Source organism: Euphorbia lathyris, chromosome 5 (assembly GCF_963576675.1).
Source record: "Euphorbia lathyris chromosome 5, ddEupLath1.1, whole genome shotgun sequence".
NCBI classification, from domain to species: Eukaryota; Viridiplantae; Streptophyta; class Magnoliopsida; order Malpighiales; family Euphorbiaceae; genus Euphorbia; species Euphorbia lathyris.
In genome coordinates this window covers 46,540,220-46,560,576 of record NC_088914.1, presented here as the reverse complement: position 1 = coordinate 46,560,576, position 20,357 = coordinate 46,540,220, and the positions used below count along the sequence as shown (strand labels likewise).

The following is a 20,357-nucleotide window of genomic DNA, read 5'->3' as shown; positions in this document are numbered from 1 at the left end:
GTTGTTAGAAGTCTGATTTTGAAAGAAGTTTTTCTAGGAAAAAAGTATTTGTCCTAGCTGCATGGGGTTTCCCTAAATGGGAATGTTCCATGGAAGCTTTTTAATGGATCCGACGGCTTGTGACTTAACATGTGGTATATAATATGAGAGCCCTCAAGTGCCATGTGTCGTGAATCATTTCATTGATATCATATGTTCTCCCCTTCTTTTTCGAGCCCTTGTAAGGTTCGAAAAAAAGGGAGAAAAAATGTCTTAGACTTTGGTCATTTCCGTTCGGCCTCTTTTACTGTTTACACGTGTCATGAACACTTTTCTTGGGATTTATTTCCGTCCTCACGTCTGGCATGCGTTGTCGAGGTGGCTTGTTTTACTAGCCTTTTTCTTTGTGCTTGCCAGGTCCTGGAACGACGGCTAAGTTAATGATTATAGACATTTTATGCCTATTTCTGCCGTTTCGTCTTCGTCTCTTACTCTTCCTCTCCTATAAAGGTGCTTTGTGTATGCTTATATCTATTTCTGCTGCTTTCACATCCCCAAAACTTTTCCTTTTTCTTCTGCGTTTCGAGGTTCAATCTGTCTATTTTTTCCAGCTTCCTTCCTCCTTTTTAGCTTTTCCCTCTACTTGTAATGGGTCGTAAGAAGCCACAAGTTGAAGAGGTTTCTGATTCCGAGGATACCAAAAAGAGTATTTTTTGCCATCCCAAGAACTTTCAACAACATTCTACCTTGGATGATCTTTGTCTAACGGAGCTAGTTTGCCAATATCCAGAGTTCGAGCATCTTGGCTTTGTAGTGCCTGATCCTGATCAAGTAATAACTGAGGCTCTAGAAGGGTATTTGGGTTTCTACAAGCATTTCTTAGAGAATGTGGTTCGGCTTCCATTCTCTTCCAATATCGTCAATGTGCCGAACGAGTTCGACATCTATCCTGCCCAGATTTCTCCAAATGGCTGGGTGGACTTGCTTAGTCTGGTTAAATTGTGCGAAGATCTGGATATTGAGTTGACCCACTATCTATTCTGGAGGCTATGGACACTGATGCGCCTAACGATGTTGGCCCGCTAAGCTCACTAAGGGATAAGAGGGGGATTGAGATTGATTTTGATTAAATTAAACTACTCCTAATTAAATTACTCTACTCCTAGCTAAGTTATTCTACTCCTAGATGATCCTTTACTAATGTAATTGCCCGAAGGGACATGGAATGATACGATAATAATGAAGATAGATTGTTTAGATAACTGATTTAAAACCTAATCTAAGTCACTTGTGTCCGAGGTGATTAACCCTACTTATCCTTCTAAGGTCCCTAGTTCGTGATTTCCTTGTAAGGCCGAAACTAGCTTTAAGGCTCAGCAATTTGAGCTTAATCATCTATAGGGTAGTCAATCCTATAGGCACTGACTAGGTCAGATTCAGCTCGCAATATGTGCCAACTTAATTTTTGGATTGAATGAGTTAAACCAATCAGACAAAGCGTAAGACAAAGATAAAAGCAATAAACCAATTGAACAAAACAAAACTATAATATTATTAAAGATGGATAGTATTGTCACGAAGATACAATGAGCATAGGATTCATAAAATGGATCAGAGGCAAACAAAATATAAAAGAGAAAGAAAATCCCTTTCAGGGAACCTGTCTACCAATGCACGCGTCTTTCTAGGACTTAAGGATGGACCTTGAACAATCCTCGATGAACGGAGCTTCGGAGGTTCTTCAATGGAGGTTGAAGGAGATGGAGGAGGTGGAGAGGATTCTTCAAGAGGAAGGCTAGGGTTTTTACAAGATGAAAGTCCTATTTATAGTTGTGGTTTGGCCCCGTATCTGACCTAATTCATTTCTTTTTGCAGGTGGGAAGCGTGGGACTTGATCGTGGCATCGTGGGGTCGGGAATCAGTCTTTTGACTAATTCCCGCAAGTTAGCTCGCCGAGCTGGGCGAGCCAGCTCGACACGAGCTTGCTCCCAGCTCGCCCGATCTGGCCTCTGAGGGCCAGCTCGCCGAGCTGGCCTAAAAAGGCCAGTTTCGACGAGCAAACATGCCCAGATGCCCTGCGTGACTATCGGGTGTCCCCGCGACGCGATTTTTGCCCGAACTCGTTCATGTTTTGACCTGCACACGCACGCAAACTCCAAACGCTTAGTTCTGAGGCTAAATTGACCCACCAATCGCTTGTTTTGAGTAAATACTCCGTTTGGTGCTACTTTTGGTGGATCAAGTAGCCATAAAAGATAATTGAAAGTGAACGTACATGCTAGTTTGGCCATATTTTCCCAAAAACGATCAGAAAACGAGCTTAAATCACAAAAGTAAATAAAACATATACAAATTCTAACTAACATACACAAATGCATATAAATGCGAGAATTGCTCGCTTATTGGCAAAAAGTAAACTAAAACCGTCCTAAAACCGTACCTAAAGATAGGGGTTTTTGACCCCTATCAAACCTTCTCGCACTTAAAACTTTACTTGTCCCCAAGTAAACTAAAAAACTAAACCCGCAATCACAAGCCAAGCTAGAAAACCTCTTGGTTTTACTAGGTGCCTAACACAATTTTGAGCATCTGTAGTTACATGCATTCGGAAGTACAAAGTAGAGACACGATATCCAAAAGCCGCATTTCAATTATCACAGGTCATATTCTTAAGAAAAGGATACATGTTTAATTAAACGAGCTTAAGGAGATAGCTAAGTAAAACACCTCACCATGGGTAGTTCACTCAATTCACACAATTTTGGTGGCTAAAGTGTTTACTCTCGGCTTATTTTCTTGCTTAGGATTACGTTGACTTTGCACGTTCATCCGAATTCCTCTACTATGCTGCATGACTTCGATGATATAAAAAACAGTCTCTAATTGGGGTTGTAATGTGGTTAGAAGAGGGTTAAAGGTACAACAAGGATTAGGAGTTCTAGCGCTAGAAAAACGAAGTTAAAATGGCTTTAGCAATTTATGAAGTGACTGAGTTTTTTATTCATTTTTTTCTGAGACGTTTTGATCTTTTAAGAATTGGGGAACGAAGTTCTTCCCTTTTTGTTCGTCTCTTTTCTTTTTCTTTTTCTTTTAATAGTGATGCTCATTCACCTCTTAGCCTTTTGGCTTGTTATTATAGGGCCATGAACAAAGAAAATGCGCTAGAAGAAAACAAAGGCTCAACGTGAGCTTTGCAAAAACTCGGGTTATGTAACAAACTAAGTGATAGTTTGCAAAAATAAGGGTTAAAACGAAAGAAAAACTACAAGCTACAAAAATAAAGGCTCAAAGGGGCTTCCTAGAATAGATGAAAAAGACAAAATAAGGTAAAGAAAAGGTTAGTTCTAATGAGGCTGATTCATAGTTTATCATCTAAAATCAGTGCATGCAGGTTCAACTCAGTATTAGGTGCAAAATCTGTAATCTTCCACAATTCAAAGCATTCACACAAAAATGTCAAGAAAAAGAGCTTTTTGATGTTCGCTCTTAGGCTCAAATTCAACTCACAATTCTTTGAGTTTCGATTTTGTGCTTATTAGTTCTCCCCAAGCTCAAATTCAATATCACATGCCTTCAATCCTTAAGTTATCTACCTAACCACTGATTTTAGCATTTCTTCAAAAGTAGGGTCTAAATGCAATCTTTAGCTCATGCGCTTACAGATACAAGGGTTGTGTCCTACACCTAAACTAGTTGTCATGCAATTTTAGATTCAGTTTTCAGTCCCCAAAAAAAATAATGAAGTTTAGCTCCGAAGGAAGTTTTCGGTTTTAGGTCCTAAACATGCAAAAACAGAAAATAAAACCCAAAAACGCTAAACTAAACTAGTCACGACGCAACAAAAATTGAAAATTTTGTACAATTTTTGTAAGTTTTTCTAGCCCTCATCCTCACACTTAAATCATGCAATAAGTTCCAACATTGAATATAAAAACAATAAAACACATGTGAAAGAAGTTAGGGTGGAGAAGACAACTGACTGATCGCCCGGGGGGTATGGCCATTCCATGCCATAGCGTTCGCAGTAGTCCGCAACCACATGCTCAAGTCCGGATAGTCTCCGGTCCATCATCTGCTCAAAACCGATGAAACGCTGATCCATATGCTACACAATAACATAGGTTTGGAGGTTGAGATTGCGCATCTCAGCCAACATTGTGTTCATGGCTTGGAATTGAGCCTGAACCCCGATCTTAGTACTCCGCTTGGTACCCTTCTGCTGCAGCTCCTTCTTCTTCAACTCCCTCTCGCTCCTCCTCTTTTACCCGCTGTTGCGGTGGTCCCCATGCTCGTTTTCATGGTTGGCTACTTGAGCTTGCTTCTTGAGCTGGGTCTCGAGTCAACACTGCCTAAAAAGTAGATCTTTCAAGAAAATTCGAGTTAAGTAGTTTTGGAGGGTAACCCTCTTTGTCAAAGACAGTGTCTTTCCAACGGTTTTTGACAAAGTTGGTTACCAAATAACCGAGCCCAAGTGACCCACGCTTTTTGCTTACCTGGCTACGGAAACCCTAAAAAATAGCCTGGACATTGTCGACCGGTTTCCCTTTGGAAATGCACCATAGTATAAACACTTCACCACTAGATACTTTATTACTCTCTTGCTTGCCCAACAGATTATGTGCTACGAATTTTGGGACAAGGTTCAAGAGTGGATCTCGTAGAGATCTTGGGGTAGGGTGCGGGATTTATGGGACTTACATTATAAAATTTTTAAGTAGTTCTTTAACCCCCTTTTAGGAACTAATTCTCACATTACAAGGGACCAACAATATACAACTGCGATCGTCGCAGTCCTTCGTTATTATGGGAACTGCGAACCATATTCTCTAAGACAATAACTTCACATTTTATGATTCTGCGAAGCAAAATCGCAAAATGTGAAGAGTTTGGGTTCAATAAATACTCAAAATATCTTCGATAGAGGTGTAAACTAACTTAAAGTACATAAAACTAATCTATACAAAAGAATTTATGCATGTAAAATCATCAAAATACTTACATAAAGAGCTTGGATCTTGGATTGATGTATGGATTTGGAGTTGGATTGCAAAGGATGAGAAGTGGAGTGAAAGAAACGATTAAGTTGTTATATATATATATATATATATATATATATATATACTAAGAGTCTGTTTGGTACGTTATAATACAATATAATGTAATAAAATGTGTAATGTAATGTAATGGAATAGTGATTCGATTGCCATGTTTGATTGACTTTTTTTAATAAAAATGATAAAGTGCAATTATCATTACAATACATATGTTTATTTAGTTTCTCATTTTTTCTTTTTCCGTGTTTTCTTTCTCCGTTTTTTCTCGTTTTCATGTTTTTCGCCTTTTTCGCGTTTTTACAGTTTTTTCTCATTTTCATTTTTTATGTTTTTTTTTGCAATTTTTCGGTTTTTACGTTGCCATTAGTAATATAAATACAACAAGGGTTCATTGTAATGAGGGTTCATGCATATTTTATTCATAATGCCAATAAATTTGCAAAGAAAGATTAAGTGATGTATTTGTAATTTCATTACGACAAAAATGATATAACTAACCAAACACGGTAATCAGCTTCCATCGTAATGGATATTCCATTACAACGTACCAAATGAGACTGAAGAATATTTTGGAAAAGCCCAATCTGAAAGTATCGAGTTTTGTAAAAAATGGTGCAATTAAGTATGTAAACGTGTCTCTCAATGAGCCATAAAAAAAACTAATTTCTATTATTTAAATCAAAGTTTCAATGAATACTTATACAGTAAAACCTCTATATAGGAATACGTTTGGGACCGAACAATTTGTATAACAATTGGGAGGTTATTCTTATATAGAGTTTGGTACCCAAAAAAAAAAATCAACACTTAAAGTTTATAAATTTAATGTTTAGCATATCAAGTCTACGAGTTTTATTTCCAATACCTAAAGAATTGGAAGAGTTTTGAGTTTAGTTTCCAATACATAAAGAAAAGAGTTTTATGGAAAAATGGTAAGAATTTATAGTTAAAGTTGGAATTTGTGTGCCAACTCATATTTAATCTCAATAATTTTTAAATTTTTTAATAAATTTTGTTTAAATCCTTAATACATATATACATTATTTACATAATTATTCCTATATAGAGGTATAGTTTCTAAAGGTGGGACTTAGATTATGTATAACAATTAACATTTGGGAGGTTATTCTTATTTATAACCGGCCCAAGTTGGGACCAAATTTTTTTATAACAAATTGGAGGTTATTCTTATATAGAGTATTCCTATATAGAGGTTTTACTGTATATAAAAAAAATTATACACATAACTATTTTTTAGTTTATATATATATAGGGTAATTAATTTATTAGTCCCTATATTTTAACAAAACATACTGTTTAGTCATTGTAGTGTCAAAAACATATGGTAAGGTCCCTAACCTCTTTCTCAGTTAACTGTTTAGTCATTCCGTCTGTTTGTTAGATTTTTTACCGTTTATGACTTCGAAAATGACTAAATTACCTTTTACTATTTACCTTCAAACTTCAGAAGAGGAAATCCAATTTAGAAAAAGAAGCTATTTGTATGGAAAATAAGAAAAAGAACAGACTCAATGCTTACAAATTTGAACGATTAAGAAGAAAATCAAGAAGAAGAACACTCAAAGTTGATTTCAGATGCATTAGAGTTTAACGGAAAGAAAAATAAAGGAAAAGAAGAACGCAAATCCAAATTGACTAACAGGATCTTCATGAGAGTCTAACGGCAGGAATTAAACAGTTCACCGAGAAAAATATTAGGGACTAAACAGTTCACCGAGGAAAACGTTAAGCACTTTACCGTGTGTTTTTAAAAATACAAGGACTAAACAGTATGTTTTGTCAAAATATAGGGACTAATAAATTAATTACTCATATATATATAACATTAAATAATTCTTAGATTAGGGGTTACTTAAGCAACGACTAGTAGGAAATTCTCATACGCACGCTCCCTTGCGGGTGCACGTCGCATCATTCACTGAGCCCTTGAACGGTTTTGCACAGGGACTACATACAAACTGTATACGCAAAATGAGTACCAATAATCCATATTCGCACAAACATTCTACGCGCTTACTGTAAACTGGAAAAGTGACTTTTTGACATGTTGTGCAAAATAGCAGCAAGTACTGAAGTCAGCGCGTACCGCTTCTCATATTTTTTTTACTGTCAATATCACAGCCGTTGTCGCTCCCGCCAAAATTTACAAAGAGAAGAGATTGTGGACGTGAATTTCGATTTCATTTCGCTCGAATTTTTGTTTGAAAACCGCACTTTAAGCACTGCACCACCCTCTCTTTCGTTTATAAATACCTTTATCCCCTTTCGTTCTCTTCTTACTGCAATTTTAAAAGAATATAGTTTACGAGAAATCTCAAACTACAGTAAAGCGTTTCTCAGCCATGAAAGGACTAAAAAGTGCTGTGATCGCTCACAAGAAGCCTAATGCAGAGTAATCTCTCTTCTTTGATTCTAGTTTATTGTGTGTGAAGCGCCTTAAATGACTGTATTATGATTTAACATCATTTCGCGTCCTTTTTTTTTTTTTTTTTTTTTGCGGTCATGATTTTTGTTCTGCTTGCGCGACTATGTGCTTCTGCTTCATATTTTTCTGGCTTTCCAACTCTGATTTTGTTCATGCACGTGCTTTGTTTTCTCAACTACTTTTGTAATTTGATTGTTTTGTTTGGAAATAAAACTCGATTTTCTCTTCTTAAAATTGACATAAATCTGCTTCTAGAATCAGGATTTTACTGTCTAACTTTTTCGACATGAGGTTTTCCCTTCTACTTCACTGACACTGACACTGAGATTTTGGATTTTCTTCGTATATTCTGCTCCAAATACGCACTATGCATTCGATTTTTTTAGTTCTGTTTTCTTCTAGCGATTTCATAGTCGCATTTGATGTGGCTACAGAATCATGATTCGGTTTTATAAAACTTCACCGAACCAAGTCTAACTGTTATTTCCTCGACTTTTTTTTTCGTGGATTCGCATGGAGAAATCGCAGATTTCCTTTCAAAAATTTGCATGTTGTCAGTAATTGGCAACATTGGCTTTAAGTCCTTTTTAGCTTCTTTTCTCGAATCGACATTTTTTTTCAATCGTTTCATGCTTTGCCTTTTTAAGGATGCTGAAGACTCGCAAACCAACGAAGGAAAAAGCAAGCAAGAAGAATGCTACTGCAAAGGATCCTGATGCTCCAAAGCGTCCTCCTAGTGCTTTTTTCGTCTTCATGTGAGTTTTCAGTACAGGCGTCAGCGTTTTCTATGCTTTCAGCACCTGGAGTGTTATTGCGATGATATCCAAGTTCAAGTTCTAATATATGTTTCCGGTTATACGACAGGGACGAGTTCAGAAAATCTTTCAAGGAAAACCATCCCGATAACAAATCTGTTTCTGTGGTAAGGTTTTTCGAGTTATTCTTAATTGCTCATATACTATTTGTAATATCAACGACATACAGTAATTAATCTCCAATATCTCATTTATATTCTCATTGTTTAGATTTAGAATTAGAAACTTAGATAAAGTGATGCAGTTTAAAATGAATTATCTCAAGTTTTGTTTGCTGTCTTTCAGTTATTATAGCTTTTAAAATGACTTGTGGAATGTGCAGGTTGGGAAAGCCGGCGGTGAGAAATGGAAATCCATGTCTGATTCTGTAAGACCTCCCTTTTATTGACATATTACAGAATATAAAGGAATGTTTTAAATTGCTTCCACTATATTGCACGAATATTATCATTCAAATTTCAGCTCCGTAAGTGTGAAAAGGAAATGTTATCAATCGTTTTAGATTTTGATTAACTAAAGGGCTAACTTAATGTGTGATGTTTTGTTCCATAAATGTAGGACAAAGCTCCATACATTGAGAAGGCCTTGAAGAAGAAAGCAGAGTATGCGAAAGCTCGAGATGCATATGATGAGAAGAAAAAACTTGTATGTCCTGATTTGCTCTCTTTTTAGTTTATAATTCTCATTTGAAAATCTGGTGTCGAGCTTCTGACTTATGAGAAATTCCAAATTGTGATAATTGCTTGCTGATTTCCTTTCCTGATTTTAATTTTTTCGAATCGTGTCAGAATAATAAGGAGGACAATGGAAAGCCTGCGGAATCTGAGAAATCTTCTTCCGAGGTCCATGATGAGAATGAGCAGGAAGCCAGCTCGTAGGTACAAGGATCTTTAACCATAAAATAAGAATTAACAAGACTATATATCTCCTTATGTGGTTTCAGTGTAAACAGTAATTGCAAATTCTGTTCATTGATTTCCTTTTTGGGGTACTGATATTTTTTATTCATCTAAATATTGCACAGATAAACCTGATGATGTAAAGCTGCTTTTTGTAAAGAAGTTGATAAGCGAAGAAGGGGTAAACGACATCATAGTTCGGCAGTCCTTTAGTAGTATTAGATTAATACCATATCGCAGAACTCTCCATATTGCTCTTCTTTTTCCTTTATGGATGTTTGAAATCTGTGATGCTTTGTTGTGGTGACTTGTCCACATTAGCTTAATGTTTTGTCTAGGTTTTTCTTTTGCTCTTAACAGAAGTGATACTCGAAGGGTAATTGTGACTTAGCGATTGTTATAAATAGACGTCTTTGATGCTTTTTTGGATGTAAAGTTTAAGGTCTGCCATCCGCAGTATTGCATAACTTTTTTTACCCCTTAAGTTACCACCATTCTTGTGTTTTTTTTAATGGTTTCAAGCATAAACTTAGTTGTCACCACAAGTGATTTGGCACTTCTCAGTTCTTAGGACTGAATGCTATTAAAATTGTTGGTGACAACTGACAAGTCTTAGTATATACTCCTCGGGCCATATAATAATGCCACAAAGTTACACATAGAAGTGGAGAAGGTTTGGATGGGAAGCCTTAGCCCAACCCTAATGTCCTTGTGCTGAACTTTATATGTTTTTGACCTTAAAGCTTGTCTCGGGACATTAACCGGTGTTAATTGCTTACTGATTGGGTTCAAAGTTTAGGCGAAGTAAGATCATAATTTTCTCCATAAACTTGGTACTTTCTTTATTCCAATCTTTGTAGTAAATAAATCGTCACCAGATTTTCAAGAAAGCGAATCAGATTTTATATGTAATAAAATAGCAAAAGAACATAAAATTATCTTAACAATATAAATATATATATTTTTAAGATGTAAATATACAAAATTTGTGCAACATGTTAGAAGGAACGCTAATCATGTTGCCCACTCTCTTTTACTTGTATTAGTCTCTAATCATGTTGCTCGTTTTACTTGCTAGTTTTGGTCTTTGTTAGTTGTTTCTCCTCCAGATATCCTTTTCTGATTCAGTTCAATGTTACCCATTTTAGTATATATAGAAAAAAAAAAGAAAATTCATTTCTACCATATATATCTGTAAAAATAAAAGGGTAAAAGACAATAAATATGGGATTTTCCCAAATAAATCTAGGCAGTAGTGTAGTACCTACCAACCAACCATCTTCTGCATGGATATTTGTATAGTCCAGTCTCATATAAGTCTATGCAAAGTGCCGTGATAAAGGGTTCAACAAGCATCTTGGGATTTAATAAACAAAAGTATTTAAAACTATCACGATAAGTTGGAGTAACAACGCTGAAGATTTAGATAAAGGAATGAGCAACTGAATTGCATTCTACATTGCTGATTCATACAAAAAAATAAAAATAAATAAATAACTACTTCTTCTTCCCTGCTTTTCCTTCCTTTAATCTTATAACTTCATTGGCATATCTCACACCTTTACCCTTGTATGGTTCAGGAGGTCTCCATTTCCGAACAGAAGCTGCAAATTGGCCGATATTGCATTTGTCATATCCGCTAATAATGATCCTTGTGTTCTCTTCTACCTTCACTTGTAGGTCATCAGGTATTGCCATTCTGACCGGATGGGAAAATCCCAGACTTAGTACCAAGTCTTTTCCTTCCACAGTTCCACGATAACCAACACCAACTAATTGAAGTCTTTTCTCAAACCCCTTTGATACTCCCACCACCATGTTGTCTGTAAGTGTCCTGAATGCATAACCAGAATTAATACACACTACACTCCAAATATAACTTTTCTTTTGCTGATCCTTGTTTCTATATGAACTTGACAATATAATCTCAAAAAAAAGATTAGGCACTAAATCGAACTCCCTATACCCATATTGAAATGATTCTTTTGCCAAACCCATTCCGTTCTGATTACATTACATTACTACCTTAAATTCTGAGGCCAGGCTTCCTAGTTCAAGGATGAGAATCTAGAAACATGTCTAAAATCAGATTCTTGCTGGATTGAACCAATGCACATGTCTAAAAGTTCCGAGTAATTAGTTATTACAGAAATGAATAACAATAGTGGTGAAAAACTGGAGATATTGATACCTGAAAAGTCCATGCATTTGGTTAGCTCTTCTAGTTTCCATGGCTTTTGAAACTCGAATCACTCCGTTCTCATCTCTCTCAAGTTTGACTTCTCTAGGATAACTTCTTGAAAGCTCCCCCAAAGGACCCTTCACTTTCAATTCTTGACCATTCAATGAAATTGTAACATTGGATGGCACAGCAATTGGTTGCTTCCCTATTCTTGACTCTTTACATTCTATTGTCTTCCTCAGGAAACCAAGGCGAGTTGTTGGGACAATAGGTACACAGAATCCATTTCTCTCACCCCAAAATACTGATCTCATATTGCTGAAGGAAAGTTGTATTAGATATTAGGAATATATAGTTCTCATATATGATTCCAATTTTACAAGTATCTGAGTGAAAAGGAAAAAGAACCTCAAATACGCAAATTTCCAAGAAATAATAATGCATACATAACAAAGATAATCCATTTGGTGATTCACTTATCGTGTTTAATGATTCGCTAGCCAAAACCAAAGCACATAAAAGTGTTAAGTTCTCTAGATTGAACTCTAGAACATCAAGACTCCCATGAAAAGAAAAGACATTGCTGTAAATTATTTTGGGGAACTGTAGAAATAGAGTCCCAACTGGAACAAAATGTGGATCTTAATTTCCTTTTTTTTTTATCAATTCATAACATGAGAAATAATAAATCTTCACAAACAGAGGTACAGAGCATTTCAGTTGAATCTGGTCTCTTGGGAGCTGCAAGCAACTGAAGATTTAATGTATCAAAACTCTCGAAGTCCAACAAATTCATGGAGTGGTAATTTCTTATTCTATGCCATCATGATTGCAAATTTTTATTTTTGTTTCTGCGACAGATTGCAAAAAAACCCATAGAAGTAGCAAAATGAATAATTTAATTTCTGAACCAAACAATTGAGTAGAAAACTACTGTAGCTAGAGTGGAATTTGCAAGAATTGATAATTCAGTGTAAAGAGTAGAGTCGAGTGTTATCGTGAATTTAGGTGAGTGAACACAAACAAAAAAAATCCTTTTAGAAAAAACAGATAAAAAATTCATGAACTTGACAGAAGAAACAATGTTCATTCACCAAATCCATTAAAACCAAAAAGAGTTGTTGTGTTTATGCATATTGAGTTGAGTACCCAGTGCGCAAACAAGAAAACCATATAGAAAGGAGGATTAGGTTTAAAAATTGAACCTGATTTGAAAAGATGAAGTGAATGAAGAAGCCATTTATTTGTTAACGCACTTCTTCTTTCTGATAAGAAAGAAGGAAAGGGGATAAAATGCAAAACGACGAAATTATCCTGGCTGCCCTCTACAGTTAATGCGCTTGTGAATCTCAGCCTTCCAAATATTGGGCCATATGTTTTTTAACTCAATTTTCTATGGAGCGTTTTAGGAAGAGATTTTTAGATCAATTTTCAATACATAGAATAATGCTTTTTGTAACAATTATTCCTACTATAGACCCGGACACACTAGTGCTATTTTTTTTTTTATAACAGTGATCCATTGAAACCAATGAATTAATCACCGGTTCAGTTGTAAGAACCCCAGATTTTCAATAACCGTGGTCATCTGCCATTTCTGTGAAAATCAAACATGGCAGTATGAGTCTGGTTATTGAATAACCGGTTTTGCTGACACCGGTTATTGGATAATCGGTGTCAGCTTCGATTAAACAACACATTGCTATCATGCAAGGAGTCGTGTATTTGTTCAATGCATTGTTAAAAATGAAGGGATGTAAAAGTACTGATTACTCCTATCTTCCTATAAACACGTATCCCTCTTCATTCTCCTTACATCTCAAAAACATTTTTCATTCTATTTGTAAATAAATATATACTTAGTTAGTGTTTCCCCTACAATTACGTTGGGTCTAATTGAGAGGGATCAACATAGAGAAAGCGCCAGAGAATGTTCTCAGTTAGCATTGCCCGTGAGAAATAGAGCAAGCTGGCCAAAATGATAGGAGAAGCAGTGTTTCTTCAAGACAACAACTTACTCCACGAACTGAGGATAGAAGGGAACGTGGGACAAGAACGTGGATGGTTCAGGGACGTGGTGTGAATCCACAATGGAACAAGAGCTCATTGCGCAAAGAGAGCCAATTAAGAGAACGTGGGGTAGTGGAGTAAGGACGTGGGAGCAGCGGTTATTTTTTTTTTTTTTTTTGGTAGAAAAGGAAAAGAAAAACGAAAAACAACAAACTACCCAGGAATTAGCCTAGGGAAGCTAACCCCAATCCTATCTTCTAAGAGAAGATGAGAGATGAAACTAGGGGAAACAGGAAGGGTAGTAACGCCTAACGTCCCTTCATGGCCCGCCGCCGCCAAGCGATCAGCAACACGATTCTGCTCTCTAAAAATGTGTCTGAACTCTACGAACTCAAAGGAGGAGCAAAGCCTTATAATAGCTTTGATGAGGTTGCGACTGTTAAGACCCATAGAATGATTCTCAGAAATCATTTTGATTGCTTCCAAATTATCAGACTCCACAGAGAGCCTCTTAACACCCAGCGGTTATTAGCACCACGAAGCCCCAATATTTAAAGAGGAAAAGAAAAAGGAAGAATGATCCAACTCAACCAATTCAACAACAATGAAATTAAATCAAATCAAATCCTAATGGAATTCAAACAATTCTCACATTACGGACTCTAGCTATTCTACAACCTTAGTTTTGTTCATTCGAATCTTACTTTCAACTTGTAAGCTCTAGCTCTAGTCTTTTAGTTTGATTAATATAAACATCTCGATTCAGTTCAAGCAACATTTTCTCTCTTTAAGTTCTTTCGTTTACAACATCTTAGTGTAGTCATAACCAGTCTTCTAGGTTCCATTACGAACTTTAAGCATTTTATGTCCTTTAAGCTTTTTACACTTTCGTTTGATTAGAAGTTAGATCTTAACTCTCACCTCTTTTTGTAGTTTTTCAACAAAGCTACTGGTACACTCGCAATCCGATCCAATCCACACCAAAAAGGCACGAAACATTTAGTAAATGAGTTAAGTAAATATATTTAGTAGTTAAGAAGGTATGAAAATGTTAATGTTTGTAAGTAAATATATTTTTAGTTAGTAAATGAGTTAAGTAAATATATTTAGTAGTTAAGAAGGTATGAAAGTGTTTATATTTGTAAGTAAACGAGTTAAGTAAATTAGATGAATAACAATATTTTATACAAAATCAAAGAAAATAAATTACATACCTTTATTGTCTATGAGAACACAAGTCTTCAAGAGGGTGGAATGAGAAGTGAAATAATTAATAAGTATTCGAATTTGAAGAGGCAAAATAGCATTTTGCCCCTTCCGCTTTTGCTTCCACGCAGGAAGCCTTTGGCTTCGCGTGCGAATCTCTATGTGGGAGATTCGCACGTGAAGCTGATATATGTTAATCAAAAATTGGTGTCAGCGAGATCGGTTAGTCAATAACGGGTCTATCTTTTTTGAAAAGACAACCGGCTGACACTAGTTATTCAATAACCGGTGTCAACTTTTCCCAAAATCGATGCTAATGACACCGATTACAATTTTTGAAATTGGTGATTAATTCACCGGTTTTAGCTGACCAGGATTAAAAAAATTAAGCACTACATAATGCATAATTTTTAACCAGGTTATATAAAAGGAACAATTGCTATAAATAGCATTATTTTAAGGAAAAATCTGAATAAAAGCCTATAACGACATGCTTTATGGTAAGAAAGTGAATCTTGTAGAATTCTAACATGGGTTTAATTTTCGTTGGATTCCCCTATAGGTGGAACAATAGATATACCTTCTTGTAAGTCCCTTCATACTGAAAGGCTAGTTTGACGTCAGCCCAATCAAAGTCGTGACCTCATCCAAGTCTCTCAGAGAAAAAAGGATGCCAACATGTACCACACTAGAACTCATGAAAAAAAAGGTTGAGCCAAACATGTACATGATGAAGCAATGAGTGTACCTCTCCACATCAACGAGAATAAACTGCCAACTCCATGCAAAAATATGCAATCCGATTTAAGGAAAAAGAATACCTTTTGTCTATTGATGCGCCTCCGAGCGGTCGCTCTAGAGACTCACTAAAGAATAAGTGTACCCCGTCGTTATCAAGTAATAACCTGGATAAGTCCAAGTATCGAATCCACAGAATTTATACCGCAAGTACCAAACTACTAGGCTTCTAATATTATCTAGGCTATGGGGGGTTTGAGATTGACGGTTTTAAGTTAAACTACTCCTAATTAGATTAAAGCTACTCTTAATTAAGTTAAATCTACTCCTAAGTGATCTTTAGCAAGGTAAATTAACCTGGAATGATATGGAGTGATACGATAATATCAATCCCAATCCTATTTTAACATCCAATAGTTAACTTAATCTGAGTAACTTATGTCTAAGGCGATTAACCCTACTTATCCTTCTATGGTTTCTAGCGCGTGATTCCCTTGTAAGGCCGAAACTAGCTCTGAGGCTTAGAAATTTGGGCTTAATCTTCTATAAGATTGTCAATCTTATAGGCTCTGACTTAGCCAGATTCAGCTCACAATATGTGCCTAGACGATATTTGGATTTATGAATGAGTTAACCCAGAAAGGCAAAGTATAAGCAGAAAAGCGATAACAATCAATTGAATAAAATAAAACTTAGATTAATATCAAAGATGAAGAATTGTTTGTCACGAGGATACAATTAGCCTAAGATTCATGGAATGGATCAGAGGCAAACAGATATAAAAAAAGAAAGAAATCCCTTTCAGGGAACCTGTCTGTAACGCCCGCAAAATAATTTATATAAGTGGTTGTTATATTTATGTATATAAATTATAAGTATATTATTATTAATTAGAGTGTATATTAAGTAGATTTTGCTTTGGTTGCCTAGTCAAAGGGTAAAGTTTTTGATAAACATAGGATGAAAAAGGCATTTAGATACCAATGTCACTCCACAAACAGCCTACCCGTGCATTGCACTCAAATTTTTAGGTTAGCCAACTTGAGCCTGAACCTATTCTTTCTGAAGCACTATTGGAAAGAGCCAATTCCCCTCACTTTGACCCCAAAACACCTTAAGAATTGTCTTATGTCTATAAACAGGCTGCTCTATTAAAGAAAAATATCCAGTTGAGTATATAAGGATACACAAATAAATGTGTATGGGGATGATAAGTGAGAGAAAATAGTTCAGAAAGTCACACTTCGAGTTGAGACTTTACATTTCAGAACACGTAATTCGTATCTTAAAACCTGAAATGAACTATGGGAGGGATGTTTGACATTATGCTTAAAGAATAGATTGACCAAGGAAGGAAACTGGATGTGCCTAGTGTTCTGGATGGGGCAGAGATTCAAAGTGTTGAGAAATAAGAATGCATGTTTTTGAACTAGACTATCTACATATAGACCCGACAAAGCGACACACGACTCGATGACACGACACGACACGACACGAACACGACATGCTTTTTTAGTGTTAGTGTTTAGGGTTTTATGACACGACATGAAAGTTGACACGATACGAAATGACACGTTAATTTTCGTGTCATTTTCGTGTCAACCTGAAAACACGAAACTGACTCGAAATTTAATTAAAGAAATTAAAAAAATTAAAAATTATAATAAACTAGGTTAAAAATAGACATGACTTTTCTTATTTATTAGAGTATAAATATAAAGAGTATTAAAAAAAGCAGGCCAGGTCGTGTCGTGTTAGCATGTTAGGTCGTGTTAGCAGGTCAGGTCTGTTGGTCCCTTATAACAGTGCAAGTATAGTTCCAAGGGGGGGTTAGGAACTATTTAAACTTTTTCTTAAGTTTGGGCAAACTTCTTTTCTTAAGTTTGGGCAAACTTCTTTTCTTAAGAGAAAAGGTTTTAACAGCGGCGCTGAGTGATCAGTAAGATACTGGCTTAGTCAACTGGTGACTAGGTCAGTTTCTTGACTTGAGTCAGGAGATAGCACTTAAAGTCTATTCCTGAGCTCAGATGTTCGATGCGCACAACTCAGCTTGACCTTTTTACTTGGTCAGTTTTGGTTATTTAAGCAAGCAATATATATAAGGAGTTTAAGGTAAGAAATACGTTACTCAGCAGATTTATCCAGGTTCAGCTTCTTCTAAGCCTACGTCCTGTCCCCGGAACACGTTCCGAGATTTCAAATCCTCTACTGAGCTCTTTAAAGGTAGAGCCTCAAACCTTTTACAATCTTAGCAACTGAGTATAACAAGAGTACCTTCCTCTATACCTCTACTCAATCCTAATCTCTTGCTGAGTAATATAACCGAGTACTCAGCCTCTCCTTTCTAATCTCTAGAAATGATAAGTGTTTGTCCTAAACAATGATTTGCTAAGACACCTTAGATGATTAAATAATCACTCTAGACTTTTACACAAAAGATATTGAATGTAGTGTAAGATTGCTTTGCTTATTGCTTGCAGAACTTTGCGTAGAGATTTGGTCAGCGTAATGGCTTGATCAAGTTCTGTAAGTGTTGAAGCATCTGATGGCACTCTATTTATAGAGACGTCTGGGCATCGGTCATTTCGAATTTCGAAATAACCGTTGGAGGGAAACGGCTTCCTGTCGTTGTCATCCTGATTTGTCGTTGTCCTTTTATGGTAAAGTCAACTAGACAGCATACTGTGTCATCTGAACTTTACCCAAAGTAGAAATACTTTGTCTGGAAGTTTTCCTTAGCCAGCTGCTGTCTTGTACGTTTGTCGAATCTACTCAGCAGCTTCATCTTGAAGTTGTTCCCGAAGGTCTTCTAGATCCTTCTTACGCTGAGTTGCGTTCTGTCCAAAGTGACAACGTTTTGACAAACGCGGGCCGAGTAATACTGAGTTGTTTGACTTGGGCTTTGATACTTGTATTGGGCTTGGGCTTTTTAATTCTTGTGTCTTATAAACAATTTAACTCAACATTGAAAAACACATTAGTAGAATAAATCAAAGCATTTAAACTTAGTGTGTTTAGAATATGTATTTCAATTATACTTAAACAATTTTGTCAAATCAAAATTATGTGGAAAGGTGTTTCAACAAACTCCCCCATTTTGATGTTGGCAAAACTATTCAGCGAGGAACTCAGTATTGAGCTCCCCCATGATAGTTGACCTATTATACTTAGCAAACTCCCCCGTAAGGGTTGAGCTACTGACTTAGTTTTACTCTAAACATTTACAGGTTTAATCGAGTAAGTCTAAGGTCAGTTTTCAAATATAGGTCAGCTTATTTTGCATATTCTATTTACTCAGTATTAAGCGGAAGGTTTAAACATTTAGAGTGCGCTGAGTAATTTGTTGTTCAATGAGTTCTTAAAAGACAATGTTTTATAAACACATAGGTCAATGTCAAACATGTTATCAACATTTGATTCAATCATAAGTTTCATAAGTATTAGACATAGCTGATTTAATTGAAGATACATAATGACTCAGTACACAGCAACATATATCATAACTCAGGAATAGAATGAAAGAGGCAGATATGATATATTGATACCGGTAGTCAGCGTTTACAAAAAAAACTTAAAGACAAGGCATATAGATTACATCATACTTAGTCTATACTGAGCTAGCCTATTTCTATTTCCTTTTCTTTTGTTGGGACTGACTAGACCCATGCTGTGTTCTTGCTGGTGTTCTCGCTTGTTCTTTCTCCCCCGTTTTGTCAGCATCGGGAGGAGGAATCCTAAAGCCGTCGGTTAAGACAGCCCTGGTCAGTTCGTTGGACAGCGCTTTAAGGCGGTCAGCGCTTTCATTTACACCATCAAAAATGGCAACACCCTGATTAGAGACTTCATCAGGTATATTGAGGTTGGCAGCGCTGATCATACTGACGATGAAAGCTTCAGACTTACCAATCCATATAAGTGCATCAGTCAGTCCAGCAATGACTTGATGAAAGGTTTTGAGTAGGTAGGTGTCAAAGTACTGACGCTGAACATTTGTGTGACAGATGTGATTGAAGGTTTGCCTTGTGATAGACAGCATCTCGTTTTGTTTCATTTGGTCAGTGTCCATCTCCTGCTTGTTCAGATTTAGCAATCGAACAGCTTCACCAATTTGCTCCACTGAGCACTGAGAGTAAGAGACCATTTGCTCATTGGTCTTGAGTTGCTCGGTGTGAAGCTGAGCAAAGAGCATATTGACCTCAGCAGAGGTTGCATAGCCTTGGTTCGCAGCTGACAAGTTTTGAACATGTTGTTGTAGAGAATTCAAGTGTTGAACGGTTGTCAGCTGGATCTCAGCCAGCTTGGCGATGGCGTCCTGCTTAGCTTGCTGTGTTTGATAAGTGATGATGACGTTCAGCAAGTCCTTGAATCCCTTAACTTCGTTGAGAAGCTGAGTGACCTGGGAAAGCTGAGTAGTCTCAATAGATGAAGACCCAGAAGTAGGAGGAGTGGATTGTTGAAGGTCTTTGATCAATGCTTGCACTGAGTCGATTATCCTTTTGCCGGACTCAGTGGCATTCAGATAGCTTTGAGAGCCTTCAGTGACATCAGTGCGACCGGTAGGAAGAGGAGTCAAAGGAATGACATGGTCAGTGACTGGAATGGTGTTTTCAATCTGCACTTGGTTCATATGAGTACGAGTGTGATCGGCAGATAGATGAGTTGGAGAAGTAGCAACGCGAATACTGTCAGTGCTGACGGGGGCGGATATGTTTGGAGTCAGCACCATGCTTGGAATAATAGCATTTACAGTAATCGGCTCAACTTGACTGGTTGAGTTTGCGGAAACACTTAAGTCGGCATGTTCCTGTTGAGAAGAAACAGAGGCTTGCTTTTCTATAGATGCCGCAGGTTTTCTACCAACAAATTTGAGTTTTAGGGCAGAAGGGTCTTTCGTAGGTTGTTGAACGGCAAAGGTAGGAAAAATTGATAGTTTAACGGGAGTCTCACTGACTTCTTTCTGACTTGCCTTGATGAGTTTTCTTCTTCGAGGAGGAGTAGGAGGTTTGTCAGCTTGAATAGACTCTCCTG

The 20,357-nt window shown here is 36.6% G+C and overlaps 2 protein-coding genes across 2 annotated transcripts; one reads left to right on the top strand and one right to left on the bottom strand.

Annotated features, from left to right (window-relative positions):
• The first annotated feature begins 7,192 nt into the window (after positions 1–7,192).
• LOC136230468 (high mobility group B protein 3-like) lies at positions 7,193–9,676 on the top strand. The gene is made up of 7 exons (XM_066019532.1): positions 7,193–7,446; positions 8,127–8,234; positions 8,344–8,401; positions 8,617–8,661; positions 8,853–8,939; positions 9,083–9,172; positions 9,319–9,676. Exons 1-6 carry the CDS (start codon positions 7,397–7,399, stop codon positions 9,170–9,172), a joined length of 438 nt encoding a protein of 145 aa, XP_065875604.1. The 5' UTR covers positions 7,193–7,396; the 3' UTR covers positions 9,319–9,676.
• An 854-nt stretch (positions 9,677–10,530) lies between these two features.
• LOC136231036 (large ribosomal subunit protein uL6c) lies at positions 10,531–12,739 on the bottom strand. Its single transcript, XM_066020263.1, has 3 exons — positions 12,581–12,739; positions 11,385–11,693; positions 10,531–11,027 (listed from the first exon to the last, which is right to left on the bottom strand). Exons 1-3 carry the CDS (start codon positions 12,613–12,615, stop codon positions 10,691–10,693), a joined length of 681 nt encoding a protein of 226 aa, XP_065876335.1. The 5' UTR covers positions 12,616–12,739; the 3' UTR covers positions 10,531–10,690.
• Between the last annotated feature and the right edge of the window lie 7,618 nt (positions 12,740–20,357).